At 47.8% G+C, this 20,151-nt stretch overlaps 2 protein-coding genes across 4 annotated transcripts in view; both read right to left on the bottom strand.

The window, feature by feature from the left end:
* Positions 1-4,504, bottom strand: part of si:dkey-197j19.5 (EF-hand calcium-binding domain-containing protein 12) — a 4,816-nt gene extending 312 nt beyond the window's left edge. Inside the window, exons 1-3 of the mRNA XM_062544894.1 lie at positions 3,865-4,504; positions 3,586-3,756; positions 2,540-2,776 (exon numbers count right to left, since the gene is read on the bottom strand). Coding sequence (XP_062400878.1) covers positions 2,540-2,776; positions 3,586-3,756; positions 3,865-4,350 — 894 coding nt within the window. The 5' untranslated portion in view covers positions 4,351-4,504. The remainder of the gene's footprint in view (positions 1-2,539; positions 2,777-3,585; positions 3,757-3,864) is intronic.
* A 622-nt stretch (positions 4,505-5,126) lies between these two features.
* uroc1 (urocanate hydratase 1) lies at positions 5,127-19,812 on the bottom strand. Of its 3 annotated transcripts, none has more exons than XM_062545231.1 (20): positions 19,607-19,812; positions 18,352-18,482; positions 17,627-17,720; positions 17,227-17,286; positions 16,168-16,296; positions 15,242-15,303; positions 14,792-14,858; positions 13,125-13,268; positions 12,538-12,626; positions 12,052-12,114; positions 11,321-11,500; positions 10,079-10,176; positions 9,545-9,617; positions 9,131-9,320; positions 8,280-8,378; positions 7,727-7,826; positions 7,483-7,564; positions 6,469-6,568; positions 5,959-6,134; positions 5,127-5,833 (listed from the first exon to the last, which is right to left on the bottom strand). In XM_062545231.1, exons 1-19 carry the CDS (start codon positions 19,730-19,732, stop codon positions 5,994-5,996), a joined length of 2,028 nt encoding a protein of 675 aa, XP_062401215.1. In that variant the 5' UTR covers positions 19,733-19,812; the 3' UTR covers positions 5,127-5,833; positions 5,959-5,993. The 3 variants fall into 3 exon arrangements, with proteins under 3 accessions (XP_062401215.1, XP_062401217.1, XP_062401216.1); XM_062545233.1 differs by having other exon boundaries at positions 5,127-5,884; positions 5,974-6,134; XM_062545232.1 differs by lacking the exon at positions 5,127-5,833 and adding an exon at positions 5,860-5,906 and having other exon boundaries at positions 5,973-6,134.
* Positions 19,813-20,151: the final 339 nt, after the last annotated feature.

The following is a 20,151-nucleotide window of genomic DNA, read 5'->3' as shown; positions in this document are numbered from 1 at the left end:
GATACATATATCGCAAAAACATTATAACATATTACAAAATAGTCTATAAGGCCTAAAGAAACTCATTTATAGCAAAGTAGCCAAGGGCCTACTTAAGACTAAAGCAGATATGGCTATCATGATAATTTTGCCAACAATGATGTAGAATTATGGATTTTCTCAGTTCATGTTTTGTTTCAACTAGGCTATTGGCCTATGATAACATTTAGCCTGCCCCCTTACAGTCGTCTAGTCCTGTACAATATAGGCCTATTGATGCTGATTGAAGAGGTTGCTTGAAGGTTATTGATATTCAAGTTGGAAAGAAAATCAAATTGCACCACTCCCTCTCCTTCCAAGGTAACATGTCCTCCTCTCCTCCTAAAATAAATGGCAGGCCCTACTGGTATAGGCTACATAGTTGTTCAAGTGCACACACTCAATGGAGAGCTAGGATTAAAATTCAGACTGTGCCTTTAAATAGGCAACTTTTTTCCATGTATCAGCACAATGCTACAATAGGCCATTTCCACTAAAAAAATCAGCTCAATATTATGTGCAAGACTGATGTTTACCAAGAATGCCAAAGTGTCAATCTCTTAGCACTATCATAATACGTTTTCTCATAGTGAGATGTCTATCCCGAAATATGTTTTGAATGACATGGGGCGCACGGAGGTGAACGGCTGGACAAACGCGGAATGACAAGGTTTTAACTAAACTATTTAGACCTAAGGTAGACGGGCTTTGTGGTGAAAACGATGACAACCAGTAGGCTAGTCTGTCACAGCTAACTTCAAGCACAGTAGCCTAGACTAGTTTACACGCGCAGAAATTAAAAGTCAATATCAGCACCAGCTGATTGTCGTCATTATCGGAAAATCCAGACACGTCAAACTGGACGCGAACGCGAAACAAAGACAACAAAAAAAACAACAACTTCATAAATGTCTTCTTAAACAAATAATTTTACCTTTACCGTTTCATGGCTCCTGCTAAGAAACAAATAGTTTACCACACACTCACACATCGAACTTGCATCAAACATTCATCAACCCGTCTGCTTTCACTTTCAATGAATTCCTGACTAGAGAACGGACAAGGCTTGCAAGTGATATGATGACAGAAGCACCAAACCCGTCGTCATTGTCAGCGGCCTATTATAAAGCAATGGTCTGTGTTTAGCCCCCCCCCCCTAAAAAAAAACTCAGCGGATCTATACGAATTGCGTGGGTCTCATTTTCAGGCCTAAAAAAACGGAATTCCGTTTAAAAACGGAAGAATCACACCCCTGCACATTACATTACATTGCATTACATCCTCCTCATCCAGCAGCATTCCGCCCTGGACACACACATACACACACACACACACACACACACACACACACACACACACTCACACACAAGTGTTTATTAGTGGGCTTGCTGCAAGGCAAGCCCATCTATTGTTATCCGTCGGCCGGTTTTTAAGACGCCTCTTCTCCTAGAGCATTTGAGCTATCGACGCGGTTCAAACACTAAAAAATCAGGCCCGATTCGGTGTAGGTTGCTTGTTAATGTCGGATGGCTGCCGGTTGTCGTTTTTCCGGTATTCACGTTTTTAGACCCTTGTAGTTCCGCCATGCTCCACCAGAGGCGTTTCCCCATTGAAATGAATGGGGGACTGTTCAGGCATTTACATCACTGCCCCCTGGTGAGCAAGCCCACTCTTGCAGCTCCTCCACGGAGATGCACACTTCTAGTTATGTTAAATATTTGAAATATTGAAGAACTGTCACACGTCACTGCCAAGTAAGCTTGGCCAAGTTTTGCTTTCAATGTTCTTCCTCCCTTTACATTCTGAGCCCCTCGGTTGGACATCATGGATTTTGGTGGATGCAGTTGAGATCTACTGGCAAAACTTGTCCAATTATGGGAGATCCGTTGTGCCATTTATCTAAAATGACTATCGCAAGAAGATAACACTCATATTGTATCACACTGCATCATTTAATGGAAACACAGACCATTTACAATTGTGCTTTGTTGCATTTCGACAAATATGGCTTTTATTTTGTGCAAAGCTGTAATGGAAACAGCTTGTGAGAGTGTATCTAATTGAGAGTGTGATGGAGAGTGTGTGTGAGTGCGTGCATGTGTGTAAGTGAGAGTGTGAGTGCATGCATGTGTGCAAGTGAGAGTGTGTCTGAGTGAGTGCGACTGTGTGAGTGAGAGTGCGTGTGTGTGAGTGAGAGTTTGTGTGTGTGTGTGTGTGTGAGTCAGAATGTGAGTGGGAGTGTGTGTGTATAGATTAACTGAACTGGTAATGAATCAATAGGTTATTAATGTTATGTAATGAGAATGTTATGAGTGCAATGGCTGCTCTGAAGCACTGCTGTAACAACAACCCCTCTACATATCCATGAGTGAGAGTGTGTCTGAGTGTGTGTGTCCGTGAGTGTGTGTATCCGTGTGTATCCAGTGTGTGTGTGAGTGTGAGTGTGTGAGCATGAGTATCCATGAGTGAGTGTGTGTGTGTGTGAGAGTGAGTGAGTATGTGTGTGAGGTGTGTATCCTACCTTCCTGCGCTGCTGGTGGTATATCCTGATGCGGTCGCACTCCTCTCTCTCCTGCAGCAGTGTGTGTGTGAGTGTGTGGAGGTGAGCGAGCGCCTGACCGCCCTCCTCGTCTCTGCTGCCTCCCTCCGTCCAGCTCTGGATCCCAGCAGCCAGCTCAGCCACCGTCACACAGCCGCCATCACAGCCCAGAGACGCCATCAGGGCCTCCAGTCTCTCCTCTGAGACCTTCATACCTGTCTACTCACACACACACACACACACACACACACACACACACAGTCACAGAGCCGCCATCACAGCCCAGGGACGCCATCAGAGCCTCCAGCCTCTCCTCTGAGACCTTCATACCTGTCTACTCACACACACACACACACACACACACACACACACACACACACAGTCACAGAGCCGCCATCACAGCCCAGGGACGCCATCAGAGCCTCCAGCCTCTCCTCTGAGACCTTCATACCTGTCTACACACACACACACACACACACACACACACACACACACACACAGTCACAGAGCCGCCATCACAGCCCAGCGACGCCATTAGGGCCTCCAGACTCTCCTCTGAGACCTTCATACCTGTCTACTCACACACACACACACACACACACACACACACACACAGTCACAGAGCCGCCATCACAGCCAAGGAACGTCATCAGAGCCTCCAGCCTCTCCTCTGAGACCTTCATACCTGTCTACTCACACACACACACACACACCGTCACAGAGCTGCCATCACAGCCCAGGGACGTCATCTGGGCCTCCAGCCTCTCCTGTGAGACCTTCATGTCTACTCACACACCTACATGTACAGAACGCGCAAATACTCAGACATGCAAGCGCAAGTGCAAGCGCAAGAAACATGTACTGTACACGTGTGTGCAAGCAAGCACACTCGCACACAGACACACACATTCAACCATACAATCACTATCATCATCAGCAATAGCAGCAGCAGCAGAACTATCATTGTTAGTTATATGTTACTGCTGAACATGTTATTATGTTATTGGAACATGCACACGGAAGTTTACTTTTTCAAAGAGCGCGCGCAGATCGCGGCGGGTTAATCTCCCGGTGCCTCTCGTGTCCAGCTGGCTGCACACCTCTAGGATAAGGGTCTCGCGCCCACGCAGCTGCTTCCGTACCTCCCCCGGATCTCGTGCGTGAAGCGTCGGAGTTTCACAGATTATGGGAAGTGAACTCTGGGTGAAGAAACAAGTTTCAGTGCGACAGACAGATATGATTTGACCCTAAACTCTAGCATCCTCACATGTGCCTCTCCAAAGATAAGTGCACTATTCTCAGCCTACCTTCGGGGCGGGTGACAGGTGGGGCTCGGAGCGGACCGAAGAACGTCCTCTCCGGACACTCGCCTCCCTCTCCGCCACCTTCAGCTCCAGCTCGGTGACTGTGGGCTTGTTGTTAATCCACCGGCTCACATTACCGACTCCGTTCAACATTTTACGAAATGCTCTCCGTTCCCCGACCCATTCCTGGCTCGCTGTATTTTCAGCTGGAAAACTAGTGAACGGCTGCGCTGGCGAGTCCGTTGACATCACCGCGGTGTTTCTGTTTTTCCGTGAAGCTGGCGTGATGCGCCTTAGCCCTTCCACCGGTTCTCTCTGCGCTTTGTTGACGACATGCATCGGCGGCGCAATTATAATCCGGTCTCGAGATTTCGGTGGCCCAAACACACGACATGCCATTTTAAAAAAGTAGGTCTGCACCAAGTCTCTTTTCTTGTACCGCTTGAGCAGCTCCTCTATCTCCAAGTCCTCCATGCTGACGGGTGGCATAACGCAGCAACTTTTTCAGTCAAGCAAAGCGAGTTGTTGCACAGACCATCAAACCATCAAACGGAGACATAGAATGCAGTTTAACATCATCTCATATTGAGATACAAATATGAACCTAAAACATGACGTTTACGCACACACACACACACACACACACACATACGCACTTTAAACACCCTCTACTACAGACAAAAACCTGTGAGCCAAAGATTCTAGAATCTTTGCTGTGAGCTCTCCTCCTGTTTACACCTGTAACCATGGCTCCAGTGACGCATGGCGCTCTAGAATCTGTGTGTCTGAAATCCTCTTATCTCAGTTTAGGATGGCATTTAGGGTTTTTAGCATTACAGGAACGTATAGACACCATAAAGCATATTTTACTAAATAGGATAATCAAGTGGAAACTTGGGCAAGCAATTTAAAATGTATAACCTATGGCTTTTGAAACAGTTATAACAAATAGCCTACGAGTAAATGCATAGGCTACATACAACATGGACAGAATATTAGACTATTATTTATTTATCATTATTATTCATTAATATATTTGTGTTTTTCATATTTTTGTCCTGCACATCAAATTAATCAATATTGACACACCCACTCACAGGCGTCGGAGCCATTATACGAGGGTGGGATGTGGCAAACAAACAAACAGACAAACAAACAAACAAACAAACCCCGATGAAAACATAACCTCCTTGGCGGAGGTAATAATACAAAAATTCAATATGACTAAAATATAAAATACAACAATACAAGCACCATGACAGAAATAAAGCCTTTAGACGGTTTATTGTTTGACAGCAGCAGGTTTATACACAAAAAGATTCCTATCCAAGATTTTGATTCCTATCCAAACATCTATCACATTACTCAATGTGGTGGTGCAAACTGTAGCCAATCATTTCATAGCAGTGATGCTGCTCAGCGGGAAATCAGAATCTCAACTAGTAGGCTAGGTGACTGAAAGCAATGAGAGTTAGACTTTTGTTTCCCCAGAGAGATTGTGTTGTGTTGTTCCACTGAGTGTGATCAAGCCTATGTAAAGTTATAGCCTAGTCTACTCTCTGATATGGATTAAGTCTGTCAACCAGAGGCTGTGTTCTCTACAGTGCATTTGTGTGTCTGGTCTCAGTTGGGCAAACAACTGATCTGATAAAAAAAGAGAAGGCCGATCAATACAATGTAAGAATACATTCCACCCAGTTTCACCAATGAATGAGATGTGCTTGGCTGTGATCGACATGTGGCTTCATTGTGATCGAGATTTCTCTTGGCTAGTTCTAAGTTCACCCAGACATGGATGCTACTTTTAGCTTTTAGCTTTGAGCTGTTCATGACTCTTGATCAGAAAGAAAGCTGATGGCAGAAATGGAAAAGCTCATGAGTAGAGATGGGGTTGATGCATTGACTCTGCTTGAGCCCAATACAACCCCAACCCTGGCAAACACTGCAATTACACTAAACCCCAACCCAACAGAACCCCTAAACCCAGCAGAACCCCTAAACCCAACAGGACCCCTAAACCCAGTAGGACCCCTAAACCCAACCCAACAGGACCCCTAACACCAAACCCAACAGGACCCCTAACACTAAACCCAGCAGGACCCCTAAACCCAGCAGGACCACTTCACCGGTCCCTATCCCTGCAGAGCGCGGTCCAGTACGATCTCGTCCTGCACGGGGAAGGGCATGGTGACGAGCAGCTCGCCCTGGTCCTCCATGGTGCGCTGGATCGTCTCATAGGCATTAGCGTTACCGGACCAGCAGCGCCTAGCAACCTGACAAACACAAACACACGCATTAGAGTTACCAGACCAGCAGCGCCTAGCAACCTGACAAACACAAACACACACATTAGAGTTACCAGACCAGCAGCGCCTAGCAACCTGACAAACACAAACACATGCATTAGAGTTACCAGACCAGCAGCGCCTAGCAACCTGACAAACACAATCACAAACACACGCATTAGAGTTACCAGACCAGCAACGCCTAGCAACCTGCCAATCACAATCACACGCATTAGAGTTACCAGACCAGCAGCGCCTAGCAACCTGCCAATCACAAACACAAGATGAGATGGTTAGCAGTGCATGCGTGGTCTGGACTCACCCCATTGGAGACGTCCCAGTTCAGCATGAGGCGAGCTCGTCGTCCAGCCTCCTCAGATCCGTCCAGCAGGAGACCAAAGCCCCCGTTCATCACTTCACCCCTGCACACACACACGCGCACACACACACACACACACACACACACACACACACACACACACACACACACACACACACACACACACACACACACACACACACACACACACACACACACACACACACACACACACACAGTTATCCACTAAAGCTGCTTGTAAACCACACCAGGCACTAACCACACCCATACACCCAATCCATCCACGTAAACACTTATCAATACATCATCAATACATCAACTACACATCTATACACTAATCCAGCGAAACACGGAAGTAACACAAAACCGCCATTACTGCGTGACTGGCTGCTAAGAAATTAGCCCGTTGGTTCCATAGGCGGCTGTTGCAGAGGTTAGCTGTCATTAATACACGTCTTAATACCTTATGTTGTTAATAAATTACCTTCATTGGTAAGTTTTGGCACAGTCTGACATCATTGATCCAATGTTCCCTTTCACCTGACATTTTCTTTCATGAGCGGGATCTCTTATTAGACATTCTCTGACAGGATGCTTTCATTGAAAAGCACAGGCAAGTGTCACTCGTCACACTCGCAGGCACGCAGTAATGGCGATATTCAAGATGGCAGCGCCCATAAAGTTCGCGCTGGATTAGTGTATAGCACCATCAGAGGCACCATAGACGTTCATGCTGAACTCAACACTTCTATAGGAGCACTTCTATACGTTAGCTATCTATACGTGCTGAGTAAACACGCTAAGATTGAATTACCATCCCTGTCTTGTTTCAAGTGCAACAGCTCAGATGCAAACATTTAGAAGTGACGGTTGTTATGTTAGGACTTTTCAATTCAATAATCTTCACAGAGGAGGGAGGTGCCATGATGTGTCAGGAAGTGAAATGTCATTGGTTCATGATGTCATGTCAGGAAGTGAAATGTCATTGGTTCTTACCAGCCGACTCCTCCCCCATTGTGAAGGGAGACCCAGGTGGCTCCACGGAACGCATCACCCACAAAGTTCTGCACGGCCATATCTGATAGAACACACACACACACACACACACACACACACAATACAAAGGATCTTTATAAGTTCAATTTGTCCACATTTGACAGAACATGACAGACATGGATGCATGCCATTGATATCCAATTAATATGTGTTGTTACACACACACACACACACACACAGATACCTGCACAGAAAGCAGAGCCATCGTAGACGTTGGACGTCTCTCTGAAGGGGCTGTCTGTTCCGCTGACATCATGGTGGTCCCTACTGATGACCACAGGAGCCTGCAGGAGGAGAAGAACAGGGTGAGAGGAGGAGAGGAGAGAGGGATAGAGAGAGGAGGAGAGGAGAGAGGGATGAGAGAGAGGAGGAGAGGAGAGAGGGATGAGAGAGAGGAGGAGAGGAGAGAGAGATAGAGAGGGATAGAGAGAGGAGGAGAGGAGAGGAGAGAGGGATAGAGAGAGGAGGAGAGGAAGAGAACAGGGTGAGAGGAGGAGAGGAGAGAGGGATAGAGAGAGCAGGAGAGGAGAGAGGGATACAGAGAGGAGAGAGGGGGAGAGGAGAAGAACAGGAGGAGAGGATAGAGGGATACAGAGAGGAGGAGAGGAGAGAGAGATGAGGGCCATACAGAGAGGAGAGGAGGAGAGAGGGATACAGAGAGGAGGAGAGGAGAGAGGGATACAGAGAGACACAAACATGAGAAGAGAAGGTGTGTGTGTGTGTGTGTGTGATCATACCGAGACCCTTCCACTGGCAATGGCCTTGTTTATTGCCATGGCGATAGCCACTCTTCCTTTCTGGTCTGAGTAGAGGATGCGAGCCTGGGAGCCAACCACCTGCAGGCAGGACAACACAGAGCCAATCAGATAACAGGAGTAAAACACAGAGCCAATCAGAAGCAGGCAGTATAACAAAGAGCCAATCAGAAGCAGGCAGTATAACAAAGAGCCAATCGGAAGCAGGCAGTATGACACAGAGCCAATCTGTGTCCGGTGCATCTGCAATGTTAAATTGGCAAATGATGGCCCCGGCAGTGGCGCAACTGGCTGGGGCACCTGCACCGTACGCTGGCGACCCGGGTTCGGATCCCACCCCGACTCTCTCTCCCACTCACTTCCTGTCATTCTCTCTACTGTCCTGTCCAATTAAAGGCATAAAAAGCCCAAAAAAATAATCTTTAAAAATAAAAAATTAATTAAAATTGGCAAATGATGTAGTTGAGAGCCCCTGTGGCCAGTACATCTGCCCAGGGACCTACTGTGATTCAGCATGCAAGAATGAGAGAGAATGTGGAGTGTGTGAGCGTTAAATATAAACTGTGTGTGAGGGTTTGTATATGTCAATGTTTCAGACTAACTATGAATGTAAGTGTGAGTGTGTATGAGTGAGTGTGTGTGATTGTTTGGATGCATCTGTATGTGTGTGTGTGTGTGTGTGTGAGAAGACTGTGTTGTGTTTGTACCATCTTGTGTTTTCCTACTTCTCTGTGTGTGTGTGTGTGTGTGTGTGTGTGTGCGCGCATGTGTGTGTGTGTGTGTGTGTGTGTGTGTGTGTGTGTGTGAGTGAGAAGAGTGTGTTGTGTGTGTACCATCTTGTGTTTTCCTGCTTCTCGGATCCAGCGGATGTTGTCGTTGTACTGCTGCCGCACGCGCTCCGTTACCGTGGCGCTGATCTCCTCCAGGATCGCCGTGGCGATGTTATCAGTCTCCTGAAGGTCAGCGGGGTCACAGGAAGTGCACACCCATCGGAACGGCCCGAAGCCCAGAGAGAAGATGTCCCTAGTATAGCATGGGATACACACCTCAATACCTGTGTGTGTGTGTGTGTGTGTTTAACTCACCCCATGATATGCTGCACGTATGATGGATATCTGAACGTGTGTGTGTGTGTGTGTTTAACTCACCCCATGATATGCTGCACGTATGATGGATATCTGAACGTGTGTGTGTGTGCGTGTGTGTGTGTGTGTGTGTGTGTGTGTGTGTGTGTGTGTTTAACTCACCCCATGATATGTTGCACGTATGATGGATATTTGAACTCTGTAGCCCCTCCAGTGCTACTCCCTACATCAGCTCCTAATGGAGAGAGGGAGAGAGACATGAAGTGAGAGAGAGAGAGAGAGAGAGAGAGAGGGAAAGAGAGGGAGAGAGAGATTAATGTTTATAAGTGTTTGTAGTTTATTATGTACTGTATATGGTGTTTAATGTATTTTCTGTATGGTGTTTAACCATTAGAACTACAGGCATTTTTTGCAGGTGTCTGCCTTACCATGTTTAATGACTTTACAGAGGTCTCAGGAGAGTGTGTGTGCATGTGTGTGAGTGTGTGTGTTTTTGCATTACAATGTTAAGAACTTTATAGTAAACCTAAACCTAAATCGAAGTATTGTAACTTAATTTTAACCAACTATATACACAAATACGAGCAAAAACCATCTAAATATGTATATGTAAAAATGGGGCATACAGTATAGCTGGTGTAAGATGGTCCTGCTGGTGTGAGCAGCCTGTGGTGTGGGATATTATGGGATACCCACCTGCTCTCTGTGCCTCCAGAAGGAAGGCGTTGCCATAGTCCCAGAAGAACAGGCCAACCTTTGCCAGCTTGTTGACCGCAGTGACCTGACGTCTCAGACTACAGCAGAGGAAACACATACACACACACACACACAGACACACACACCCCCCTTCAGCTACAAACATCATCATTACACACTGTACCTCTGTAACATTATACACCCCCTGCCACATATTAGCAAGACACATATGGCCTAAACGAGACACCACCCTGTGCCCCCCACCCCACCCTGTGCCCTCCTTACCACCCTGTGCCACCCTGTGCCCCCCTCACCACCCTGTGCCACCCTTACCACCCTGTGCCACCCTGTGCCCTCCTCACCACCCTGTGCCCTCTTTACCACCCTGTGCCCTCCTCACCACCCTGTGCCCTCCTCACCACCCTGTGCCCTCCTTACCACCCTGTGCCCTCCTCACCACCCTGTGCCACCCTGTGCCACCCTGTGCCCTCTTACCACCCTGTGCCCTCCTCACCACCCTGTGCCCTCCTCACCACCCTGTGCCACCCTGTGCCCTCTTACCACCCTGTGCCCCCTTTACCACCCTGTGCCCTCCTCACCACCCTGTGCCCTCCTCACCACCCTGTGCCCTCCTTACCACCCCACCCTGTGCCCCCCTTACCACCCTGTGCCCCCCTTACCACCCCACCCTGTTCCCTCCTTACCACCCTGTGCCCTCTTTACCACCCAACCCTGTGCCCCCCTTACCACCCTGTGCCCTCCACCCCACTCTGTGCCCTCCTCACCACCCTGTGCCACCCTGTGCCCCCCTTACCACCCTGTGCCACCCTGTGCCCCCCTTACTACCCTGTGCCCCCCTTACCACCCTGTGCCCTCTTTACCACCCTGTGCCCCCCTTACCACCCTGTGCCCTCTTTACCACACCATTCCACCTCACCTCTCCACCCCCCTGCCCTACTCCACCCCTCCTGCCCTACTCCACCCCCCAGCCCTGCTCCACCTCTCCCTTCCACCCCCCCAGCCCTGCTCCACTCCACCCCCCCTGCCCTACTCCACCTCTCCCCTCCACCCCCCCTGCCCTACTCCAGCTCACCTGCTCCACCCCTCCACTCCCCCTGCTCCTCCCCTCCACCCCCCTGCCCTACTCCAGCTCACCTGCTCCACCCCTCCACTCCCCCTGCTCCTCCCCTCCACCCCCCCCCGCCCTGCTCTCCCCCCCCCCCCTGTCCTGCTGCAGCTCACCTCTCCTGCACGGCGGTTCTGAAGCGGCTGGGCTCGTTGCTCATGAGCTGCTGTGCTTGGCGCAGGTTGAGGGCGGCGGGGTAGTAGCCTCCGCTGAAGGGGTTGTGCAGCGACGTCTGGTCCGAGCCCAGGTCCACCAGCAGCTCGCCCGTGCGCTCGTACTGCTGCCACAGGCGCTCCCTGGTGGCCACATGCAGAAATGCACCCAGACATATCAGAATCATCACAGCACACAGACATATCCATCACAGCACACAGACATATCCATCACAGCACACAGACATATCCATCACAGCACACAGACATATCCATCACAGCACACAGACATATCCATCACAGCACACAGACATATCCATCACAGCACACAGACATATCAGAATCATCACAGCACACAGACATATCCATCACAGCACACAGACATTTCCATCACAGCACACAGACATATCCATCATAGCACACAGACATATCCATCACAGCACACAGACATATCCATCACAGCACACAGACATACCGTAATTTCCTGACTATTAGCCGCAGCTTATACATTGATTTTGCTAAATTTCTTCCGCTATGAGGTTAGTACAGGGGGGCAGTTAATATGGTGTTCATATCAACACTGTCCTGCTGATACACAATGCGGCCTATATGCGGGAGATTACTGCACTAGAGCGGGGGCTGCTCTCAGCAGTAGGCTACAGACACTTTAGACAGAGAGGTTTTGATTCGCTTACCACAGGTCCACAATGTTGCCATGGTAACCCAAACTGAGCGCCATCTTGGATGCCTTGGCCTCCCTGTGAACATTTACACAGTTACAGTCCAGCCTGGTTCCCCCACAAGCATCGTAAGCATAAGCCGGTCGTAAACGAACGATCTTAAGATGAATCATAGAAAACCCTCATAAGTGCGTAATCGTTATCGGGGAACAGGGCCCAGATTAGGTTTACCAGGTGCACTGACTATATTATCCTCTGAGTGTGTGTTACCTGATGCGCTTGATACAGTGCTCCAGGTTTACCAGGTGCACTGACTGTATTATTCTCTGAGTGTGGTGTTACCTGATGCGCTGGATACAGGTGCGTTACCTGATGCGCTGGAAACAGGTGAGTTACCTGATGCGCTGGATACAGGTGAGTTACCTGATGCGCTGGATACAGGTGAGTTACCTGATGCGCTGGATACAGGTCAGTTACCAGGTGCACTGACAGGTGAGTTACCTGATGCGCTGGATACAGTGCTCCAGGTCGCTGGTGACCTCCATCAGCCAGCCCTGCTCATGTCTCTTCCTCAGCGGCGCTTCATCCACCTGAGAAGAGTGAAAAGAGATTTTCACATGACACTCAACACACAGCTCCAGCATCAACAGTATCACATGACACACAACACACACACTCCAGCATCAACAGTATCACATGATACACAACACACAGCTCCAGCATCAACAGTATCACATGATACACAACACACAGCTCCAGCATCAACAGTATCACATGATACACAACACACAGCTCCAGCATCAACAGTATCGAACGCTTCTGTCATCTCACCACTATACAATTTACATAGACATATATCACAGATACATCACGTCACATATACATCAGCAATGACCTACCTATACACCACGTACCTCAGCGATGACCGCCACATCACAACGACCCCCACACTACGTACCTCAGCGATGACCCCCACACAGCCTGCGATGACCCCCACATCACAACGACCCCCACACTACGTACCTCAGCGATGACCCCGACACAGCCAGCGATGACCCCCACATCACAACGACCCCCACACTACGTACCTCAGCGATGACCCCCACACAGCCTGCGATGACGGCGGCCTTGGCCTGCGCCCCACTCATGCCTCCGAGCCCCGAGGTCACAAGCACGCGACCCCTGAGGTCATCTGTGCCCAGGTACCTCCGACCAGCATTCAACACCGTCAGCTAAAACAACACACACATTCAGCACCGTCAGCTACAACAACACACACACTCAATACTGTCAGCTACAACAACACACACACTCAATACTGTCAGCTACAACAACACACACATTCAACACTGACAGCCAGAACAACACTCACATTCAACACCGTCAGCTAAAACAACACACACATTCAGCACCGTCAGCTACAACAACACACACACTCAATACTGTCAGCTACAACAACACACACACTCAATACTGTCAGCTACAACAACACACACATTCAACACTGACAGCCAGAACAACACTCACATTCAACACCGTCAGCTAAACAAAACACACACATTCAGCACCGTCAGCTAAAACAACACACACATTCAGCACCGTCAGCTAAACAAAACACACATATTCAGCACTCAGCTAAAACAACACACACATTCAATACTGTCAGCTAAAAAAAACACACACTTTCAACACTGTCAGCTAAAACAACACACACATTCAACACCGTCCGCTAAAACAACACACACATTCAGCACCGTCCGCTAAAACAACACACACATTCAACACCGTCAGCTAAAACAACACACACATTCAACACCGTCAGCTAAAACAACACACACATTCAACACCGTCAGCTAAAACAACACACACATTCAGCACCGTCAGCTAAAACAACACACACATTCAGCACCGTCAGCTAAAACAACACACACATTCAACACCATCAACTAAAACAACACAGGCATTCAACACTGTCAGCTAAAACAACACACACATTCAACACCGTCAGCTAAAACAACACACACATTCAATACTGTCAGCTAAAACAAACACACACTTTCAACACCGTCAGCTAAAACAACACACACATTCAATACTGTCAGCTAAAAAAAACACACACTTTCAACACCGTCAGCTAAAACAACACACACATTCAGCACCGTCAGCTAAAACAACACACACATTCAGCACCGTCAGTTAAAACAACACACAGATTCAATACTGTCAGCTAAAACAACACACACACTTTCAACACCGTCAGCTAAAACAACACACATTCAATACTGTCAGCTAAAAAACACACACTTTCAACACTGTCAACTAAAACAAGACACACATTCAACACTCAGCTAAAACAAGACACACATTCAACACTGTCAGTTAAAACAACACAGACATTCAACACTGTCAGTTAAAACAACACAGGCATTCAACACTGTCAGTTAAAACAACACAGGCATTCAACACAGGCATTCAACATTCAGTTACAACAACACAGGCATTCAACACAGTCAGCCAAAACTACACGGATATTCAACACTGTCATATACCGCAACACAGATATTAAATACTCTCAGAGACAGAAACACAGGCATTCAGGAGATTACGATGGCATTTAAATGAAATTATTTACATGTGTTATTTTAGCTGATACTTTTATCCAAAGGAACTTACAAGTGAGGAATGCCATTCAAGTTACAGCGCCATAGGAGGCCTTAACAATAAACAATAAACAACAAGCTGTCTTGCTTCTTACCATGGTTCCGTGAACGATCCCTTGAGGGCCAATGTAGCAGTAGCTCCCAGCAGTCATCTGACCATACCTACGGTCAAATTAAGGTCACAAACATGTTTACAAATGCAGTCACAAGGGGTTATTATTTATGTCATCAAAAGGGGTGATTTCTGGGTTCCGAGTGAATTGGAAGAATCTTTCGGGAAATGGCTGAAGGTCACTGAGCACGAAGTATAAACAAACCAAATGTCCCATTTCTACTAGAGCTGCTATTGGCTCTCTAACCAGTGCAGAGCAGCTATGGTAACCAGCGCAGTGCAGCTATAGTAACCAATGCAGTGTTGCTATGGTAACTCATCAGGGCAGCTATGGTAACCAGTGCAGTGCAGCTATGGTAACTCATGCAGTGCAGTGTGGTGGCTAGAGTTTGTTGAGGTTATTAAGGACTCGGATTGAGCTCTTGAGTCTTACATGGACACCCCCAGAGCAAACATCCTCTCGTATTCGTCTCTGGAAGAGTAGTTGGGGATGACCTGCAACACAGAGGGCCGTTAGTCCAGAGGCTCACACTGAGAAACAGCACACACACATGAACATGTAGATACAGCACACACACATGAACATGTAGATACAGCATACACACATGAACAGCATACACACATGAACATGGAGATAGCAAGACAGGAGGAGAGAAACAGCATACACACATGAACATGTAGATAGCAAGACAGGAGGAGAGAAACAGCATACACACATGAACATGTAGATAGCAAGACAGAACAGCACACACACATGAACATGTAGATAGCAAGACAGAACAGCATACACACATGAACATGTAGATAGCAAGACAGGAGGAAGAAGACGCGTGACAAAAGAGAAACAGCACACACACATGAACATGTAGAAACAGCACACACACATGAACATGTAGATACAGCATACACACATGAACATGTAGAAACAGCACACACACATGAACTTGTAGAAACGGCATACACACATGAACATGTAAATAGCAAGACAGAACAGCATACACACATGAACATGTAGATAGCAAGACAGAACAGCATACACACATGAACATGTAGAAACGGCATACACACATGAACATGTAAATAGCAAGACAGAACAGCATACACACATGAACATGTAAATAGCAAGACAGAACAGCATACACACATGAACATGTAGATAGCAAGACAGAACAGCATACACACATGAACATGTAGACAGCAAGACAGGAAGAGAAACAGCATACACACATGAACATGTAGATAGCAAGACAGAACAGCATACACACATGAACATGTAGATAGCAAGACAGAACAGCATACACACATGAACATGTAGATAGCAAGACAGGAGGAAAAAGACGCGTGCCAAACGAGCGTTACCATGCCGTTGGTGATGACGCAGCGAGGGGACGAGGGCAGGCTGGGGAAGAGGCCGAGGGGATGACCGCTGTACATGACCAGCGTCTGCTCCTCCGTCATCACACTCAGGTAGTGCATGACCAGCCGGAACTACACACACACGCACAAGCACACACACACACACACACACACACACACACACACACACACACACACACACACACACACACACACACACACACACACACACAGCCTCATCAGAGTCTGCTATTGTGTTTATTCTGAAGTAGATTCTAATCAGGGCCATGACCAGAGCTAAGTGCTAATAAGTTACCAGAGCCAAGTTGGCGGCTGTCTATTTACCTGAGCCAAGATGGCCGCTGTTTGCTTATCTGAGCCAAAATGGCTACCTGAGCCCATATGGCCAGTGAGTGCTAAGCAAAGGGATAAGCAAACATCTGGAAAGCGTACCCCCTATGGGCGGCTCTGAGGCTAATACGGTTTCACATGGAACTAGCATTCCATTGACCCCCATACATTTTGGTGTCACTTTGACAGTGAAAAAGTTTACATTTGAACCGTTTAAGGACTCTATTAGTCCACTGTTTATGTCTAAAGAAACAATCGGGGTAAGTATACGGGGGAACGTGGAGGCATACAGAGTCAAGGGAGAAGCCCACAGAGAGTCAATGAAAGCATCGGAACACAATATGTACAGGTCTACACTTGATTCAGATTTCAGCTCCCAGGAGATTTACACATTTCAGATTGCTCAAGGCCCATCTATATCTTCAAGCTCAGTTTGAGGCCACGCAGTGCAATACGCCATCATGAAAAGCGGTTCTAATTGACTTCACTTGTCTCTGTCGAAGTCTGTGGGCTCACTCTGTCCATTTCTTTTACTGTCTATGGTGCTAAGTTACCAGAGCCAAGATGGCCGGTGAATGCTAAGTTACCAGAGCCAAGATGGCCGGGGAATGCTAAGTTACCAGAGCCAAGATGGCCGGGGAATGCTAAGTTACCAGAGCCAAGATGGCCGGTGAACGCTAAGTTACCAGAGCCAAGATGGCCGGCGCTTACCTGAGCCCAGTTGCTGAACACTTGTCCGTTCCCACCGTAGGTCACCAGCTCTTGAGGAAACTGAAACCAGAGCACATGAGCATGAGGTCCAGTAAGACACCATCACTCATTTTCATGCATTTCCACTTATGATCACCTGACATCATTATCATATCACTTCCAACTGAACATTCCTGCCACCAAATTCAGGTACAAGAACATTCAGTCGTTAACCCTTTGCAGATATGTGCATACATGACACAGGGGTTGACACTTGTGTGGTGTGTTATATTGGGGGGTGCAGTATGTAGTACTAATTTAAATCTCATTATAACACACTGTTAGAACAATGAGCTGATGTGTGTGTGTGTGTGTGTGTGTGTGTGTGTGTGTGTGTGTGTGTGTGTGTGTGGGCATGTACCTGTGCAACAGCAGGGTCAAGGTTGTTCATAATCATTAACATGATTGAAGCAGCTTGTTGCGTTCGACATGGATACTCATGTATGGGGTAGGCCCTGTACATACAGACAGAGAGAGAGAGATAAACACCACATACACACACACACCCACACACACACACACACACACACTCATTGTGGTGTTATGTGTTAATAACATAAGAACTCCAGTTCCCATAATCCTCAATAGCATTAGGCATGCACACTAGACCTGTAGGAGCAATCGGTGTTTAGTATGAGTTTGGACATGCCACAGCAACTACGTTAATAAAGAGTACGTTTATTGAACACGCCTCATCTGTCTATCACCTAGAATACAACAGATACGACACTCATGTATGGGGTACGCCCTGTACATAGAGACAGAGAGAGAGAGAGAGAGAGACACGCAGAGAGAGAGAGAGACACAGTGAGAGAGAGACATGCAGAGAGAGAGAGAGAGACACAGTGAGAGAGAGAGAGAGAGATCTCTGTCTTTGTGAATGATACACACAAAGACAGACAGAGACAGATATAAACACTACAAGGAGAGAAAGACAAAGAAGAAAAGAAAAGGAGACAAAAATACTGAGAGGCAGAGAGAGAAATGCAGTACCCACTTCATCCTGTGGGGGGCAGGGCACAAGAGGTACAGGTAAATGACTACATGACTATATAATACTGAGAGCTAGAGAGATGCAGTACACACCTCATCCTGTAGGTGGGGCAAAAGCGGTACATGTAGATGTGCCCGTACTGACGCAGCTCCTGGGCAAACTCTGGGGCCAGCGTGCCATGAAGAGTCGGAGGGAAGTACCGCAGGGCATTCCTCAGTGCCAGCTAGATTACACATACACACACACACACACACACACACACACACACACACAGAAACTCCATGTTATACTAAATTTGCATTTATTACTTGGCAGACGCTTTCATCCAAAGCCACTGATAGATTAACAGACAGTGCAAAACACAGAACACACACATACCTCCACAACACACACACACACACACCTCCCTCCACACTCCCTACAGTTGGCGAAAGCCGGGAACTGAAGCACAGTATTAGCGCAGCTAGAGCACTGCTAGAGTACGGCTGGAGTGTGGCTAGAATGCGGTTAGAATGCAGTTAGAGTGCGGTTAGAATGCGGTTAGAATGCGGTTAGAATGTGGTTAGAGTGCGGTTAGAGTGTGGTTAGAAGGCGGTTTGAATGCGGTTAGAGTGCGGTTAGAATGCGGTTAGAGTGTGGTTAGAGTGTGGTTAGCGTGCGGTTAGAGTGCGGTTAGAGTGCGGTTAGAATGCAGTTAGAGTGCGGTTAGAATGTGGTTAGAATGTGGTTAGAATGTTGTTAGAATGCGGTTAGAATGTGGTTAGAATGCGGTTAGAATGCGGTTAGAATGTGGTTAGAATGCGGTTAGAATACGGTTAGAGTGTGGTTAGAATGTGGTTAGAATGCGGTTAGAGTGTGGTTAGAATGCGGTTAGAGTGTGGTTAGAATGTGGTTAGAATGCAGTTAGAGTGTGGTTAGAATGTGGTTAGAGTGTGGTTAGAATGTGGTTATGCGGTTAGAATGTGGTTAGAGTGTGGCTGAGTGGTTAGAATGTGACTGGACTGGTTTGAGTGTGGCTGGACTGTGGTTAGAGTGTGGCTGGAGTATGGCTGGACTGTGGTTGAAGCGTGGTTAGAATGTGGCTGGACTGTGGTTGGAGCGTGGTTAGAGTGTGGCTGGAGTATGGCTGGACTGTGGTTGGAGCGTGGTTAGAGTGTGGCTGGACTGTGGTTGGAGCGTGGTTAGAGTGTGGCTGGAGTATGGCTGGACTGTGGTTGGAGCGTGGTTAGAGTGTGGCTGGACTGTGGTTGGAGCGTGGTTAGAGTGTGGCTGGAGTATGGCTGGACTGTGGTTGGAGTGTGGTTAGAATGTGGCTGGAGTATGGCTCAAGTATGTGGAGGTACTCACCCTCTCCTGTTCGGGGCTGAGGTTGGGGGTGCGCACGGGGGCGTGAGGTACCGCAGGGTCCCTGCCAAGGTTCGGAGGGAGCGGGTCCAGCACCAGACCGGCACAGATCTCCTTCAGGTTGGACATCTTTACACCCAATCAGAACCAGACGAGTCTTCTCTACAGCGCCTCTCTGAACAACAGCAGACAAATCTTCCTCTTCCCACCACTCAGAACGAGAGACAAATCTTCCTCTTCCCACCACTCAGAACGAGAGACAAATCTTCCTCTTCCCACCACTCAGAACGAGACCCAACTCTTCCTCTTCCCACCACTCAGAACGAGAGACAAATCTTCCTCTTCCCACCACTCAGAACGAGAGACAAATCTTCCTCTTCCCACCACTCAGAACGAGAGACAAATCTTCCTCTTCCCACCACTCAGAACGAGACCCAACTCTTCCTCTTCCCACCACTCAGAACGAGAGACAAATCTTCCTCTTCCCACCACTCAGAACGAGACCCAACTCTTCCTCTTCCCACCACTCAGAACGAGACCCAACTCTT

Source organism: Sardina pilchardus, chromosome 9, assembly GCF_963854185.1.
Source record: "Sardina pilchardus chromosome 9, fSarPil1.1, whole genome shotgun sequence".
Classification (NCBI taxonomy): domain Eukaryota; kingdom Metazoa; phylum Chordata; class Actinopteri; order Clupeiformes; family Clupeidae; genus Sardina; species Sardina pilchardus.
Note: the sequence above shows the minus strand (reverse complement) of the source record. Positions and strands in the feature narration are given on the sequence as shown.

Bases quoted from the DNA above. Each gene is read 5' to 3' on its own strand.
- uroc1 (XM_062545231.1), bottom strand. From the start codon at position 19,732: ATGTCCAACCTGAAGGAGATCTGTGCCGGTCTGGTGCTGGACCCGCTC. The intron at 13,269-14,791 runs GTAAGAAGCAAG...GTGTTGTTTTAG, and splicing joins GGATCGTTCACGGAACCATG to CTGACGGTGTTGAATGCTGG. The intron at 7,565-7,726 runs GTATCTGTGTGT...GTGTTCTATCAG, and splicing joins TGGCTCTGCTTTCTGTGCAG to ATATGGCCGTGCAGAACTTT.